Here is a 17,850-nt window from a genome sequence, read left to right as displayed (position 1 = left end):
TCTGGGTATGCTTTGGAATCCTTTTGTCACTGTGCTTGTGGTTCTCTGTAAAATATTCACTGCTTTTCAATTTTAACTTTCCACCACTTCTGCAATCCGTTTGTTTGAGTATCATTTTTTCTGCCCTTGGCAGGAGGGAAGGAAGGGTCGGCCCTTCAACCCACCACAAGCACTTCAGTTGATGTTTCTGTATCACGATGCACGTGCTAGTTATCTTATCATTCTATTACTTTTGCATCCTCTTTTATCCTTTAAACAAATAAATAAACAGCCTCAAAAAGAAGTGCTTGGTATTTGAAGAGCAAGGTTTTCTAAGAGTGTTGTTTTATTAGTGAAGTTACTTACATTAGCAAATCAGTGGAAAAAGTAGTAATATGAAACAGCGTATTGAATTTCACTTTAGCAATCTGTATTCCAGAAGGAAATCCTGGGAAGCAGTCATTGACCTGAATTCAAATTACAAAATAGGGAGCATGCTGGATGCATATAGAGCATGTGTAAGATCAAATGGAAGTGTTAATTTGTTTGCATAAGGTAACTAAGACAATAAAAATGTTCAATACAAGTAAGGACTGTAGAAGCTGTGGTAATGAAAACAATAATGAATATAATTTAAGTTACTATCCCCAGGGCAGTTGTAAATTGATGGTATTAATTATGTAACAAACCTGTTTGTAAGTTGAAAACACAGGAAGTCATGGAAGTCATCTAGAATCAGTTTCTCTTTTTGAAGCTGTTTGGCACATAAGCCTATAGCTCCCACTAGATATTCAAATGGTATTTATCTTAAACTCTGTAATTCGTATTTTTCAAAAAACTAAGTAGCATGAGAGAAGGTAATTAAAAACAATTAATTATTTCATTGTGAATAAAATTCATTGTATAACATAAACCAGATTTCATTAGTTTTAACTTGAATAGATATTCCATATAGTATGTTTCTGCCACTGCAACACTATTGATTCGAATGAATTGCAGCAGCAAGGAATGTATGCCATGGAATTCCTTCTGCTGTTATTATTGGATCTAGAGAAAAGACTTCAAGAAATTTTCATATATATATTTGAAACTTAAGGTTAGTTTGCTATTATTTACCTCTACATATCAGAGACTTCAATAGATAAATGTCTATCATGTTAATTTCTTTCAGTTTTTCAAGGATAGAAACATCAGCCAAAGAAATATTGTAAATTAGATGAATATATGAAAAAGATTTAAAAAAAAAAAAAGAAAAAAGGAAATTATGTAATGCTTCCTTCTACTTTACATTGTCCAATTAAATTTAAAATACAAAATGTCAAGGTGTTTTTACTTATTTTTAAAATATTTTTGGTTTGGCTTGGCAGACACTGAGCCATGGACTGCAGCTCCTTGAGAGCAAACATCTAGCCCATTCCTTATCCACTGTGTGGTCCATGCATCAAATCCACATCTCACCAATATAAAGGATGGAGGCTGTGTTCTTGGCTGCATTGTAGGGCCTGCCAGTTGCTTGCTAGTGGTTGTGTCCTTGAGTACTGATGTTACTCTGCTGAGCTGTATCAGGAGCAAGGAATGTTTAATGTATCAGCTATTAATAATTAAAAATTGTGCTGCTGCTTTATCAAAAGCAATGATCAGACTCAGGTGCCTTGGTTGCTGAGATAAGGACAAAGCTGGTTTTTTTTTCTCCCTCACATGAAGGAGCTCCTGGGGTGGTAGAGCAGTTATCAGCCACCCTTTTGATACAAATTCAGGACAAACATCATGTGCTCTGGCGCTTGGACACTCTGTGAAGTGGAGGGGGGAACCTGCACCCTTGCAGTGCACACCTCTGGGTAGTAAGCCTGTAGTGTAACACAAACTACTTGTATGAATTTATGAATATAAAGGCCTTATTTCGGAACCAAGATCATTGCCATTTATTCAGATTTTTCAATTTCAAGCATCAAAACACCTTATTCTTTCAGAATTAGAGGTGGACACATGGAAATTTATTCTGGATGTGCCTGAGAGAGCAGAGTTCTTTTCCTAAATTGCTTCTGGTTTACCCAAGCCCTCCAGGAGACAGCTGTCAGTGGAAGTAAATAATATTTGCTTAGTGTTGATTTTTTTTTTTAAACTGTAAATCTCTATCTTTTTAATGTTCCAGCCATGAGAATATTGAGTCATGTGAATGTATTCCATAATTTCACTCTGTTCCATAATTGCTGTTTACTTATGGATGCAAAGTGCAGAGAAGCATAGTGAGACCCCTAGCTCTCCAATTTGTATCACTTTAAACCAAAGCAAGAGTGTGGTTTTTCTGTATGATTCAATACAGTTCTGGCTCTACATACTAGATTTCATTGGAAAAACAGTTAACTGTCATAAGCTTTAGGTCAGATTATTAAACAAGGGGGAATCTATACATTCCATAGCTTGGGATAAGAAAGAATGGTTTTTTTTACACTAATAATTACTGGGAAAGTCAGCATGTCAGATTCAGTGCTTTTGGGTGTGGTTTCTTCTATTTACCTTGCCAAGGCCTTTGCACTTTCTCTCCCTGATATTTGGCAAAGCAACTAATAGTTTTACCATGGTGCATACTTCATTTTCCTAGGCAGTATCTCTTGTGAAGGACACAGAATTGGTAGGAGACCACTGTGATAAAACCGAATGTTTAGGTGGAATTGCCTTCTCAGTTTCTCTTTAGAGTGTTCGGGCCACATGTATGCAGTCCTAGAGAGGATGTAAGGTGAGGGGGAGGGAGGAACAAGCAGAGAGACACACCATTAGCTGCTGTATGTGGCTGAATGGGACAGAGAAAATGGGAGAAGACCTTTTCCTTGAATAGGAATTCACCTCAGATGTTTTTTGTAATGAGCTGCAATTGGATAAGAAAATGTAAACATGTTTTGCTTTCTTTTTCTAGCGTAAAGGCTTTTTCCATTTAAGTTGTTTCTTGTCTGCTGTGCCATATCCCTACAATATATAGCATGTTATATTTGATGAGTGTATAAAGACAGTATTCTGTCAGTTAAATACCTTAACATACAATGACTTGACAAAACACCCCCAATGATCAGAACAGTTAATAATAGGCTCATAAAATAGATTAATTAAAGTCATTTCAACTCTCACAAAAATAATCTTTATTTCAGTTAAAAAGTTTACCTAATTATGTGTTTTGTAGCTCACTTCTCAGGAATCTGGAACCAAACCACTGACCTTCACATTTGTACCATCCATTGGACGGCTTCCAACTCATTTTGAGGTTGTGGATGTCTCTAAGTACCTTGTGACAATTCCAGAGGAACCAAAGGATCTGACCAATCAAGAAATTACAAATAAGGTAGATTTTTGTTACACTAATTTTCCACTCTTTCTGAATATAAAGAAAATTGTATCCTGAGCATCACTGAACTGCAGCTCTTTCCCTTGAACTGTTTCTTGCCTTGTGCTTGGTTTTAATGACCAAGCCTATGAGAAATGCAGACTTGTTGTACAAGAGAAGGCTGATATTTGCTCAGCAGCCTGGTTTGCCTTTGGCAGAATTTATATCAGAAGGAAAACCTTGCCCGTCTCGATACCGTCCTCTGTCAGTCATAGAAGGCTATATTCTTGGTAGACAAAGGAGGATTCCTTCCTGATCTTCATGGAAGCAAGGGCAGTGTGCAAGGAGCCTTGCCATGAAGGAATTGACCACAAATTGGTTACTGGCTCCTGGTTTCAGCAAATGCCAGTGCTGCAGCTTCCAGTAAACATGCCAATCTCTTTCATAACCATATGGTAATGCATTAAAGTGGAAGCTTGCTTTTTGTTTTGGAAAGCTTGTCTCCATGATTTCCTGTGATGGTGAAGCTGGCAGAAAACATTCCTGATTTTTCATTCCTTTAGTCAGACCACAGTGTGTCTTATTCCTTTCCTGCCTCACAACACTTAACATCCTCCTGCTTTATTTCATGCTGCATGAAAGACAACTGCAACCCTCAGGTTAATATTAATGCTTATGGTGATTCTTCTCCTTTCCCAGAACGTTTCTGGGGCTGCTGTTCTAGGTCATCCTCCATATAACAAGCCCTCTGACCCAAATGTGCTCCAGGACTTTCAGTTTCCTAGTTGTCTAAAATGGAGTTAGATATAGACAGAGAATGGTTGTATTTAAAAAGACAAGCGTTGGAATATTTTTTTCCTGATATTTAACTTATTAGATTCTTCCCCAGCAACTCATTATCGGTTTTGCTGTAAGCAACACCTCGGGAAAAGCAGACTCAAGTCTTCCTCCCTGTGTTTTTCTGTAGGTAGACAAAAATTTCCTGGCAAGTGAGGCAGTGCTGAGGCCTTCATAGCGCAGCTTGTTCTCATTTATAAAATTTGTAGAACCTGAGCAATATTTTTAAAAGCCAGTCACCACCAGATAATGAAAATAACGCATCTGAAGTTGTACTGGTCGCATTCCCCTTTATGGTCCAATATTATTTTTGATAACTGAGCTCCAGGGACTCATGATGCTGCAAGTGAAGTGGAAATTTGTAATTGTATTCCTCAAGCAGGATGCAAATATGAGCCCCATCTACAGGCTTTCTTGTGCAGTACACTATTTCTATTTCACAGCCTCAACCTGCGCCAGCTGCGCCAGGGCAAGTTTAGGCTTGAGGTGAAGAGAAAGTTCTTCACAGAGAGAGTTGCTAGCTATTGCAATGTGCTGCCCAGGGAAGTGGTGGAGTCACCATCCCTGGAGGTGTTCAAGAGGGGATTGGACGTGGCACTTGGTGCCATGGATTAGTACTCATGAGGTCTTTGGTGACAGGTTGGACTTGATGATCTTTGAGGTCTCTTCCAACCTTATTGATTCTATGATTCTATTTTACCTGATTTCTCCTTTAAGAGAAATATGATTTACCACAGCAGTTTCAATACTGACTGATTTGGTAATGTGCATGTCATATGCCCAGCTGGTGCTACTCCTGCTCTTGTCTTGTATGCTTGATAAATCACATACTGGGAAGTGGAAGCTGCAGAAAATATGAAGAACAATTGTAGTCTGTGGTGAGAAGCTCCAGCACAGAGTAAAGCTCTCTGACCTCAGATTCTTTGCCTGCTTTCTTCTGAGATTGCCTTGGCTTAAAGGCCTTTGTTTCTTCATTAATATGTATAGGCTTTGTCCCAGATTTGTCTGTCAGACTCCTCTGAGGAGCATTGTCCTCTTCCATGGATCCTGTGGTCATGATGCCTTCCCATCATGTCTGGTGTAGTCTGGTCTGACAGCTCATTCAGCTTGACTGCACCCTCCTTTTTGGTTCCTGTGACAGCCCCAGGCTTGGACTATCAATATGCTGAGTCCCCTGTTGCTCTGTGAGTTGCCAGGAAGGCAGCTCCTTCAGCATCAGCTGGGGGTCTGGAAGTGTGGGGCTACCTAAGGGAGCTGGTTTCTACTGCATGCTTATGACTGAATTCTTCATTTGCTCTCTGCATTTTTGGTAGTGTGGTGCCAGCCACCACTGCAAGCCAAAACTGCTTCACATTTAGAGGAACGTGAATAAAATGAAGCTAATTTGTATCTTTTCCCTTTTATCTTTTGCAGTCTAACACAGTCTCTGAGGAGCTGGGCTTAAAGAGTGAGGCTAGACGAGACTGTGTGTTTGCTGTCCATACAGGCAGCACCCAAACAGCTTTCCAGTCCTCACAGTGCAACTTGAGCAAAGGAGAAATGCAGGAGAATGACCTTTTTAAGGCTGAGTTTATTCTGATTACGGATTCTGGTGATGAAGATGAAGTTGCCACTGCCTTGAGCAACATTCATCGGCCTTCCAATGGCTATGGTCCCATCAGTGCTCAGCTGCTGCCCGCATCTCACATTTCCCCTGGCACCAGCGCAGGGAAACCTCCTGGCGATGGGCACATTCCAGGTGCTACACTTTCCCACAGCAGTGCTGATCTACGTAAACATCAGGTAACCTCTCTTTTAAACTGTAGCTCTAACCTTTGCTTTCTGAACATTTTAGGACATGGATACTGAGACAGTCTGTAAAGCAGCTTGACCAATTTATTTTTAATTAATATTTTTGTTGGCCGTTCTTCTAATGTTTGGACTATGAGGAGTTGTCCCAATTATTCTCATTTGCTGCCTCTCCCTGTGGCTTTGGTGTATACGTGGAGCTGGTATCTATTGTTCTTCCCTTTAAGAATAGCTCATCATGACAGCAAGTTAATCAAAGTATTAGATTCCTAGCTGGTCTAAATATGCTAAGGTCATTGAAATTAATGCCGCCTGTAGATCATTTGAATTATTGCCATCAGGCTTCCAAAGCCCAGTGATTTTTCCCAGCACCCACTGAAGCCCTTTGTATTAGAGAAGGAGGCTGTAAAAGTCCTGATCTGATTGTTTGATAGAACTGACTTTGCACTGCTGTAAAGAACTAGTAAAAATTAAAAATAATCCATTTTATAGGGCATATTTATTGATTTATTAAAATTTCATTGTCATTGGGAGGAATCAAGAAAAGGTCTTTGAAATGTTTGATTTTCAAAATGCATCAATCTGAATTAATGTGTTTTACAAACATTTAGCCAGTGTGCCCCTTTCTTAAAGGCACAGTGTCAAACTGCCACAAAGCTGAATGTCTTCATCTTGGAAGTAGCACTGGCTGTTTTCAAGGGTGTATATGCAGCAGAAAATTCAACCTTTAGCTAAAAAGCAACATCCTTTTTGCATAGAATAAATTTATTTGGACATTTCCTTTGACCTTGACAGAGCTTCCATCAGTTCAAAGTGCAACTCTTCATTAATGCTTAAAAAAATTTAAGCATGGCTGCTTTGTCTTCCTATTTTGTGTTGAAATACTTGTGCTACTCAATTTTTGTCATAAAATTCAGTGTCAATTTTTGATTGAGGAAATCATGAATAAGAAATCCACACTGGTTTGGGATTCACAGCATTACAAAATATTAATTTCAGCCAAGAACCTCCCTGTGAAATAATTGTGAATTTTACCTGAAGAAGGTGTAAAGGTGTTGATAAATGTATGTAAAGGAAGCAGCCTCTAAAAGAACAATTGTCCCAGGGAAATACGAATTTACTTCAGCACTGTTCAGTCCACTGATTTCACAGAACAACAACTTAAAGCCTAATTTTACTAACTAGTCACCTGAGAATAGAGGTATTATGTAACATGAATAACACACACATCATCATTATTCTTAAGTCACAGAGTTTCAAACCTGTACTGCCTCAGTTTTCACTACCTGAACATCTCTAGCTGTCTCTAGCACTTCATAAGAAGAGGATGTTTTTATGAAGCTTGTTTTCACTGATGTTCTGATTCTTTTTCAGTGTTTCCTTAGGTATCACCCTTTCTGACTTGCTGTCTGATGAGGTATTATCTATTCAGAAATGAAGGAAAATTGCAAAACAGATAAAATAGATGCATTATTTATCTCTTGGTAGATTTCCTTTGTAAAAGGGATTCCATATAGGGGCTCCTTTGTTGGTTCTTGGATTATAAGGGCAGTATCTTGTCCCACTTAAGAGTTATTACATATAACATTATGTTAATTTAAAAGTTTAATTAGACTATGGATTTCCTGTCAGATGTGAGAAAAACAAGAACCAGCATTGGGGAGCATTGTGTTGTACAGGGGTTCAGTCTAAATGGACCAGAGGGCTCCTACAGCTTCATTCATTTCTGACTTTGTTTAAATGAAAGAAGAAAAGAAAAGCATTGGGAAAAAAAGAAGTGTCTGTTTTCCTTTCAGGCATAAAGGTCCTGAGTAATGTTGGAAAATGCCACACTATATTCACAGCCTGAAAAAGAAAAAAGAAAAAGAGTTATTCTGGTCATATTTGGAACTTTTTGGTAACACCTTATATGTTATGTTAGCATTTTTAAAAAAAATATTAAAGAGGGTCAAACCATGCAAGAAAAAATGCAGCCTGACTCCTGGCCTTGGGATTTTACCCTTTGGGATGAGGCACAAGTCTACTCACTTGAATGCTAGGTCACGAACTTAGTTTGGAGAAACTTTACTCACTGTGGGGGATCAATATCCAGTAGGCTTTTTAACTAAAGTCAGTAGATATTCCTTTGTCCAGTGCATGTCATCTGGTTTGACTTTTCCAGACACATCAGTGAAGAGTCCCTACAAAATCCTGCCATTGTCAGGAAGAGCGTACCTTCCTTGTTGGGAGGAACCAGACTGTTCTGAATGGCATTGCATTAATTTGGTCTCAGCTCACAGCCTGACTTACTGTGTTGATTCCAGATATTTTGCAAAAATTTCCACAGTCTTCAGTGATTCTTTCTGATTTTGTAGTTCTCAAGTAGAAGGCATGGTAGGGAATTCCACTGGCACTAGTGAGGCTGCACCCGTAAAACCATAATCAGTTTGGTGGCCATGCATCCCCAGATTCAGGAGAGATGTAAACAAGGGAATGGAAGTCTAGCACAAACATATGAAGGTGGCTGGGGCAGATGTGAAATGAAGCTGAGGAAGCTGGCTTTGTTCACTTTCCATCTGGAAAAGCTTCCTCACTGGGAGATGTTACAGCACTAACGCAGGCTGCCCAGGTTGTGCTGGAGCCACCTCTATTGCAGCTGTAGATATTTGGTGAGAAATGGCCACAGCTGACCTGACTCACTGGTATTGGTGAAAGCCTTACTTCGAGCAGAAGCCTGGACTAGATGGCCTCAAGTAGTCACTTCCAACCAACTTTGATTATGATTCTCTGATCCTGTAAATATGAGAGTGTTCATCTATAGATTTAGGTAACATTGTAAGACAACAGGTGGTACTGTGATACTGTGAACAGTAAAATTGGTTTTGGAGATCAAGTCATTACCCAATTACCTCAGGACGTAAATATTCAGTACTTCTCAGACTGGGAGAATACTACTGAATGTCTTTATCATACTTGCAGGAACATATTTATCATCTGCTACCACAAACATTTTTCTAGCTGGTTATAAATATTTCTTATTAAGTTTTAACTAATTGGAAATTATTGTATGTCCAGCTGTTTCATTATAGAGTTTCATATTCACTCCTTTTCTTTTAATCTGTTGTCTTTGTAAGGAAAATTTATCTATTCTACTTTGAAATATATAGATTTTATTCCCCAGTTTTGTTTTGGCAATTGATCAGCTTCCAGAACTCATTATTAAATTCAGACAGCAGATCCAAATTATCAGATGTATTACCATGCTGCTTTTTAACTTGTGAAATTATGTTTCTTGACATATTCAATAATGATTTTTTATAATGTTTATATATTAGTAAGTTATTCTTGTTCTTAATTAGCAATTAGCAACAAAAGTCATAATTTCTTAATCCAATTGAATATTTGGTACAATATCACATGATTTTTGTATTCGGATACATGCCACGTATACATCCATTGACTTTCCACTTCAAAATGAGGCACCTTAAGACACGAATAAGAAGTTAGTGTGGCTGCAAAGGCATTTTGATGGTTGGTGTTTATTTCTGCAAATCAAGGCATTGCCTTGGCTTTTCTGAAGATATCTTATACAGAAAGTGTCTTCAGTTTACAATGCTTGCTATTTGTATGGTATTATTTAGCAGGAACCTAGGACTGATAGGGTATATATGTGCATGCTTAGCCAATATTTAACCTTTTAAGTATAATTTAGCACTCAACAGCCTCTAAATCTTGCTCTTCTCTCACAGCTTCTTCCAGCATTTGCTCTCAGTTAAAATGTAGTTGATAAGTTCTTATCCTTGTTTTGTGATGCATCAATACTACATCACATAATAATAACCATAATCACCATAATAATTCTCTCTCTTATGGGCAAGATAATTGTATTAAAAAATACAATTCGCAAGCTAAGCCACAGCCATGTGCCAGTCATGTATGTAGAAACTGAATGGTATAATTGTCTTTCATAGAACTGCATTATCTTTTCAGGGTATCACACACCAGATAAACAGCTGTTTTATAGCTTTTATGAGAAGTTTGTAAGGATTAGAATCAATTTTCCTTCTTTCAAATTGCTCAGTCAAAAGTTAGGTGATAATTTGTAGCCTTTTGGTTTTACAGTTGACTTAGCTCGCTATTTCATACTGATATGTCTTACTCATATTGTGCATAACCCAGTTTTTAATTTCAGCATTATAATAACTTAGGAGATTTGGAGAAAATTTCTTTCTTTAGAAGCATAAAGCTGGATAAAAGGTTGATAGTATACTTGTATGCTCTAATTAATTTTGACAAATCCTAATTAGAATTGACCTAAGAAAAAAAGGCACTCATGAAAGAGCTCATTACTGTTTTGTTAGTGTATTGTAAGGTTTTGGAGAAGGGGATAAGGGCTCCTGTATGTCTGCAAACTGTCAAATGCGCTGCTCTGTGAATGACAAGAAAAGTGAAAAACAAACTCAGTGTCTGATTTAAGGAGTTCTGAGCAAATTTCTTGTTTCAATATCACAGTGCTGCAGAAGGTGTTTACTGAATGAGAAAATGAGTACTTGAATCTCATTTACAGAAAGGCTACTAACTAACAAGCAATGGGATGGGAAAATATTGCAATTTTCTCACTTTCTATTATGTTTACCTAATGCAACAGCATCACATGATTCTGGGCAGTGATGGCACAGCTGTCTCAAGTTTTGCCAAAGGTGAAAAATGCAGTAGCCTTGAACCTTGTTTATGGCAACAATACTGAAGTGTCATAAAGTAACACATAACCTGCCCACAGTCAGTCATCTCCTCTGGGAGCCTTATCCCTGTTTTTAAGACAGCTCTGTGCTTTTAACCCACAGGGTAGTACTAATGGAAACACTGTATGCATGACCACAGGACTGAAATGTGCAGTGCTTAAAGGTTCCAGCTATATTAACGTTTCTGTTTTTCTTTTTTCTCCAGTTAATTTCTACTCTTTCCATCTCTGATCATCTTTCCTCTAAACCACCTGCTGTCCACTTAATTTCTCCAACTAATCAGAAAGTAGCATGTGGTGCCATGGTTAATCTGAATCAAGCCTCTTCGCTGGAAGACTCCCGTAACAACTGGCAGTCAGCAACTGGGTTTTCTAAGCAAGATTCATCTCTCTACTTTGTGTCTGCTTCCCATAGTTCACCTCTCTCCATGTCTAAAATATTGTCTTCTGCATCAAACACTTGTTACTCCACTCCTCCACTGTATGATAACCTAGAAACACCACGTCTCTATACCCCTGGCAGTGTTTGCAAAACAGGAGACTATACCACATCCTCTCTTCCAGCAAAGACTCCAAGTCTTTCCCCCAGTTCTCCATGGTCAGCTGAAATCCAAGGATCTTCAGCTCAGTCTTTGTTCTGCAGTTCTTCCAAAACTTTGAACACTTCAGTTCCTATCCCTGTACATATAGTAACACATTCATTATCTCCTAGCCCTAAACCTTTGTCTCCACCCTCTCTTTATGGCTCCTCTTCAACAATATGTAGTATAAATGAATCTTGCACACAAAGGTCATCTAGAGGAAATTTAGCAAAGTCAGGAGTCAGATCCCCTCTGCCAACCAGACTGACCCTCTTAACTGCTATTTTGAGATCGGGCTCTTCTCAGCAGAGAAGACCGCTTTCTCCTGCTTCTTGTCCCACATTTTCTCCTAGCTCCCTTGGTTCCTCAACACTCACAATAGATCAAAAGTACAAAACAACTCCCCCAACTCCCAAGAAATCTGTTTCAAGCCCTCTTATAAGGCCAGATTCTCCTAGCAGAGAGGAATATTTGCCTTCAGGATGGGCTCAGCATCTACCTTTAGCCTCCAAGATTCATCCTACCCCTCAGGCAAGATCCCTTTCTCCAAAAAAGCACCTTCCAGTCAGGACAGTTTCACCAGACTCCCAAGGTCCTCTGTCATCCTCCCAATCCTCCCACAGAAAATCAGTTGCCTCTCCAGGTTTGCAGTCTACACTGTCATCTCCTTGTGGCACAGCTCTCTCATCCTTTGCACGTCCTACCTCTCCTTCTCCAGAAGTGCTGCAATATGCTGCCTCCAGGTCTTGGGCACCTCAGAAGTCTCAGAGAGTACACACTTACTCACCCATCTTTACCTGCCGGTCATATCCTTTGCTTTCTTCTACCAGATGTAGAGGTGATTTCCCCCCAGCTCCAGAAAAACACTCATCTCCTTCCCAAAGTCTTTTGCATCCGGATTCTAGATCTAAATCAGATTTATCCCAAGCATCTACCCAGGAAATGAGTGCCTCCTCTCCTTACCCTTCAAGTGCCTCAAAGCCGTGGTCTCTCTCACAGCCTCATTCTACTCCACCAGTTCCACGAACTGGTAATATTAATTCTTATCAGCTTAACTCTTCACTGGTGGACATAAATTATAGGTCTAATTCCTCCACCCCAAGACCTGAGCAATATTCCACCTCACCGATGTTAAAGTGCAGATCTCCTGTCTCAGACAAGTCATCCAGCACACTGCCATCAAGACCCAGAGACCTGACTTCACCACAGCCTTTTCCCCTGCCTTCTCACCATGAAAACATCAAACCCAAGGTACTCTTGGTGCATGCTTATTTCCTAATAGTTCTTTGTCTCTTTAGGAAAAATCACATCTGTGTTGCACAACGCTAGTAAAATAAATGATCTGTGGGAAAAATGCTTAAAATAGAACCATTCCATATTAGAGTACTAACAATGTGTTCTGTACTACAGGGAAGATGCTGTAGGAATCCTTTAGGATAAAAATAGAATACTTTATTCATGAGTGGGAGGAGATACTACTGAAAGTGGATTTGTGTCCAGTGGCTCTAATTTACATTTGGTGTACTTATTTTTAAAGCTCACCCAGAACACTGGTGTGTCAAAGATAGACCATAAAACGTGTTCTATACATACCATGTTGATGTAAATCCACATGTATTCCCAGTGAAAGTAATAAAACTATGGTGATCTTAGGTGCATGGTTGAGCCAGAAGCAGCTTAATCTGACTGATTTGAAGTGATTGGTATAGTGACAATTGGTTCCCAAGTATGTCATCCTGCCTGTCCTCAGGAGATTGTACTCACCTCAGCTGCTCTGAGACTAGCCCAGAGGCATAGTTGAGCTCAACCTGAGCAGAGACTTCATGGCCAAAAGCCCAGAGCCAAGAAAAACAAGGACGGTCTCTTTTCCTTTCTTTAGTACTTCTCTGATGTGCTAGACAGAGAAAGAGTGGAAAAAGTCAAGCTTCCTAGAACATGAGATACTGCAAATATGAAAGTCTCACACTTGACAGGTCACATGCACTCCTGCTGTTTGTCATCCACCCAAAGGCAGAAGGGACCCAGCAGAGTGAGAATAAGCAATAACGGTGATTTCTACAGGAGAGATTGAAAACCAGTCATATTTTAAACCTAAAGATGAATCTGAAAAATGGGAAGGGGAAAGAAAGTAATCTAGTCAAAAATCATCCAGCAGGTAGGTGAAAATAAAAGGAACTGCAATGCAAAATGGAAGAGCTGGGAGTACAGAAGACTTTCCAACCGCTTTTATCATATCTCTGCACTCTGCGCTTCCTTTGTGTCTCCTCTTGTTGATGTCTGAACTGTGCTTGTCACAGAAAGGCTATCACAGTTTATTGATTTATTTGTTCACTGCACAAAATTATAGCCTGGCTTGCCAGATCAAGTTGTGTCAGATGTGTTCCTAACAGCTTGGCCATGGCAGGGGTAACTAGTACTGCTTGGAAAATGTTAATTGAAAATGAGAGGTTCAGATGAGCACAAAGTAATGACTGTCATGAATGGTGCTCTTAAAACCCAAACAACCTAAGAGGTAGCAATTGTGCCAAACACAGCTGTACTGTGTTGCTACACCCTGCCAGTATTACTTAATGAAACAAAGTGAGAAATGAAGTTGTAGAAATTCCAAGAAAAAAAGCCTCTGAGACAAAACTGGAAGGCATGACTGAGCCTGCAGATTACAAAGCAGTTGTGGTTTCTGCTATCAGTGCAGTAAGAATGGTGGGAGTCTCTGGCAGTAAGGAAATTCTCTGCCTGTAACACAGAGCTACTGCCTAGGTTTATATTTGCAAAGGTTATTGCACCTTTCCTGCCTTCCCTGCTGTCCTGTTTCCTGACAATTCCACTTTATCCTGTGATATGCTGGCACATTTGAATTTGCCTCACCACCCAATGGAGACTGGGAGGGTTTCCACCGGTTTAACAGGCATGGAACTTTAGTCTAGTGCAATTTTTAGTGGTGCAGACAAAGGGGGCTCCAATGGAGCTGTGGAAGATTCAAAAACTCTTAGTCAAATGCAGTTGGGTCTTCAGTGCAGGAAAGATCTCTTGTGGCTTTGGAAGGTGAGGCAGAGGCTTTGTTTATGGCTAATAAGTGTTCATTCAACACTCCCTTTCCTTCTGCTCTTGTTTATCTCCATATCTAGTTTATGGCATAGCTCAATGAACTTTGCTGATGTATTAATGGTACCAGGCACTCTGAGAATACTTGAGCTTCAAATCTCAGTATATTTCCAGAGAAAAAAAGACAGAAATTGAGGAGGGACAACCTTAATGTCTTAAGCATAATTTAGGTCTATTTAGTACAAATGAATTCAACTTTGGAACTAGACAAAAAGCAGGTTGATCCTCCATTCAGTGATTGTTAATGCATGACAAATTTTTGGTATGTATGAATGTGCTAAGTGAATATCAAGTGAAAACCAATCTCTCTCTATATATGAACCTGCACACATTTTGTAGTGGTATTCTTGTTTAAATGTTCAAAGGGCAGAATTCAACTCATGTGACTTTTGATGTTTGGAAGTTAGACATCCAAGCACAACTTGGGCAAATCTTTTATAGTTAATGGAAAGAATACAGCGTATTTACAGGATTACTTTATTTTACCTTTCTAAGTGCCTGTTTTGGGATGAGATAAATTATCCTGCAGAAGTACCTATGACTATAAAAGGCATCGGTTTTGACCTAAATGGTAGGCATTCAGGATATAATCACTAAATGTCATGCATACTACTACCCCCAGCCCCCTAAAAAGGAAAAAAAAGTGTAGTTCTAGCATTTGCATTTGTCTGCTTTGTCAGATTGTCCATTCAATACAGTTATTGTGATTATTGACTTTTGAATGTCTGTCAGTAAAAATGAAAGTAAATGTAATATGTATAGAAATACTTAAAAGATGGTGTCCTAGGTTACTTCAAGAGAGATGTGAGGGTGATATAGATTTCTTTTACCTGAATTAAAATTTTGGCCATCTCTGCTCTCACTGAAACTTTTAATAGATATAAAGAAAAGAAAGAAGTGACAAAAGGATGACCCAAATTACAGCATGCTGCTTTGTTTATAATCTCATCATCACCAGTATTCACTGGTGCAGACAATAGCACAGCAGAAGCTTGAACTGACTAACAAGTAACTTTATTTCAAGTGACAATCACAGAAATAATCAATCAATAACTTAAACTCTATTACTGTGTGAATTTATTATCTCTTATTAGAATTTTGCTGAGAAGGGCACAATGTAGGGAATCTCTTTGTAATGGTTAAAAAATAATTTCAGGAGTTGTGTGATTAAAAATCCTAGCTCTTGAACTCATGTAAGTGTTAAAGAATCTCCTTGATCATCTAAAACACAGCAAATTCAACCTCCATAATTATAAAGAGAATGTAGAAAGTATTGCTTCCAACGAGTTAAAAACAACTCCGCTCTGGTGAGACCCCACCTGGAGTACTGCATCCAGTTCTGGAGCCTCTATTACAAGAAAGATAAGGATGTGTTGGAATGTGTCCAGAGAAGGGCCACGAGGATGATCAGAGGGCTGGAGCACCTCTCCTATGAGGACAGACTGAGGGAGTTGGGTCTATGCAGTCTGGAGAAGAGAAGGCTCCCAGGAGACCTTACTGTGGCCTTCCAGTATCTTAAGGGGCCCTACAAGAAAGCTGGGGAGGGACTTTTTAGGGTGTCAGGTAATGATAGGACTAGGGGGGGGGTGAAAAAAAAATTAGAAATGGGCAGATTCAGATTGGGTGTTAGGAAGAAACTCTTCTCCATGAGGGTGGTGAGACACTGGAACAGATTGCCAAGGGAGATGGTAGAAGACTCATCCCTGGAGGTTTTTATCCCTGGAGGTTTTTAAGGCCAGGCTGGATGTGACTCTGGACAACCTGATGTAGTGTGACAGGTCCCTGCCCATGGCAGCGGGGTTGGAACCAGATGGTCCTTGAGGTTCCTTCCAACCTTAACCATTCTATGACTGTGATTCTAACTGGGCAAGCTAATACTGTCACATTATAAATTGTATAAAAGAATAATTTTTAAGGCAAATTTTAGATTTTTTTGGTACCCAAATCCATGCATTTTTTATGGTTTAGATTATCATTTTGATATGCTTGATTGGATTATGGAAGTTCTGACATTATTTTGAAATATTTGTTTGAGTGGTAGAATTGCTTGTTCAGGAGATGAAAAACTTTGATGTGACTTAAATGATCTACCCACTCATGCAAGTAATTGAGTCTGTAAGCATCCTAATCAGTCTCCTTAAAGTCAATCACAGAAAACTCTCTGACTTTGTGGTCCAGGATCATATCACACAGCAGCAGTTGTTGACGTGAAGGTACCGGTATAAGTGGCTATACATTATCATGTCAAATTACAAACAAAGTTGGAAAAACTGCACAGTATCTCCTAACAATCATTTAAGAATGCTAGTCAGCAGAAGCAGGTCAAAATCACTTCAAAAGTTAAAAGCTGGTACAGAGAATTCACTTGGTGAAAAATCTAGGCTACAATTCTTTAAAATCTTAACAGAAACACTGGATTTTCTTTAAGAAATAGCTTTCTTAGGTAATATGTAAGCATTGTATTGTTACAACATATCTGGAAGACAACTGGAAATGTCTTTCACTCTGTCATACCTTCCCCCTCTCTTCCCTCTCTCTCCCTCTCCCACTTCTACCCTCTTTTACTTCTCTTCCTGCTTTCTGGTTTACCCTTTTAGCAGTACAAGATCAAGACAAGCTACAAGGCATTTGCAGCAATCCCTACAAACACATTACTTATGGAACAGAAGGTTAGTGTTTGCTCAAAGACATGAGAATTGCATTGTCTATTTGAGATCATTCAACTTTATGTACATATCCTGACAATTTTGTGGGGGATATTGCAGAATGTAAACTCCAGAAACTAATTACTCAAGATTACAATTCCAACCATTTTTCAGGGTCAGGCATTTTCCTTCACTAATCTGAATTTCTAAAAAATAGATTTACTCGAATAAAAAAGTTTCATTTATGGCAACATCTCCTACTTAATTTTGATATTGGAAAGTGTCTGAGTCACTGCTGTTCTGCAACCTATCAATCAGTAGGTCTTGGTCAGTTGATGATCATTCAATGGCTATGCTTACACCAGTAAATTTAGCATTCCAAGGTATGCAAATTTGACCAGCTGTATTTCTAAACTGTGAGAATGGTCCTGGCCATCGCACTAGCCTCTGTTAACTTCGCTGAATACTTCAAGGCCAGGGGAGTCTGTTGCTGGTACATATCTTGGGTCCTTTCCTGTAGGGTAAGGTGACAGATTCGAAGAACAGTCTTTAGTGCATTTATTTACTGCCAAAGACTCAGCCCACAAAGACTGGACTGTACAGTACACATTTAGATAATGCATCCTTGGAAGTCAATTGAAACTTTAAATTTTGCATGAAGGGTTCAAAGTACCCACCAATGTCCATTATTTTTCCCCCCCACAAATTACTTTTGTAGAAAAGAATATCTCACTAAGATTAACAAAAATTTCCTACAAGGAGCAATAAACTAACCATCTTATACGTTTAAAAGCATGCGTAGTAGCTCTGACACACAATTTATAGCCTTATCAGAATAAAACCTTTCTTTGCATCTAGATCAAGAACTTAGCTTCTAGATTA

At 39.0% G+C, this 17,850-nt stretch overlaps 1 protein-coding gene across 1 annotated transcript in view; it reads left to right on the top strand.

Moving 5' to 3' along the window:
- Positions 1–17,850, top strand: part of MLIP (muscular LMNA interacting protein) — a 100,954-nt gene that overhangs the window by 35,210 nt on the left and 47,894 nt on the right. Inside the window, exons 3-7 of the mRNA XM_054180174.1 lie at positions 2,322–2,345; positions 3,155–3,313; positions 5,546–5,914; positions 10,847–12,472; positions 16,921–16,992. Coding sequence (XP_054036149.1) covers positions 2,322–2,345; positions 3,155–3,313; positions 5,546–5,914; positions 10,847–12,472; positions 16,921–16,992 — 2,250 coding nt within the window. The remainder of the gene's footprint in view (positions 1–2,321; positions 2,346–3,154; positions 3,314–5,545; positions 5,915–10,846; positions 12,473–16,920; positions 16,993–17,850) is intronic.

The sequence above is a fragment of the Dryobates pubescens genome, chromosome 3 (assembly GCF_014839835.1).
Source record: "Dryobates pubescens isolate bDryPub1 chromosome 3, bDryPub1.pri, whole genome shotgun sequence".
Taxonomy (NCBI): Eukaryota; Metazoa; Chordata; class Aves; order Piciformes; family Picidae; genus Dryobates; species Dryobates pubescens.
This window is presented reverse-complemented; position numbering and strand designations above follow the sequence as displayed.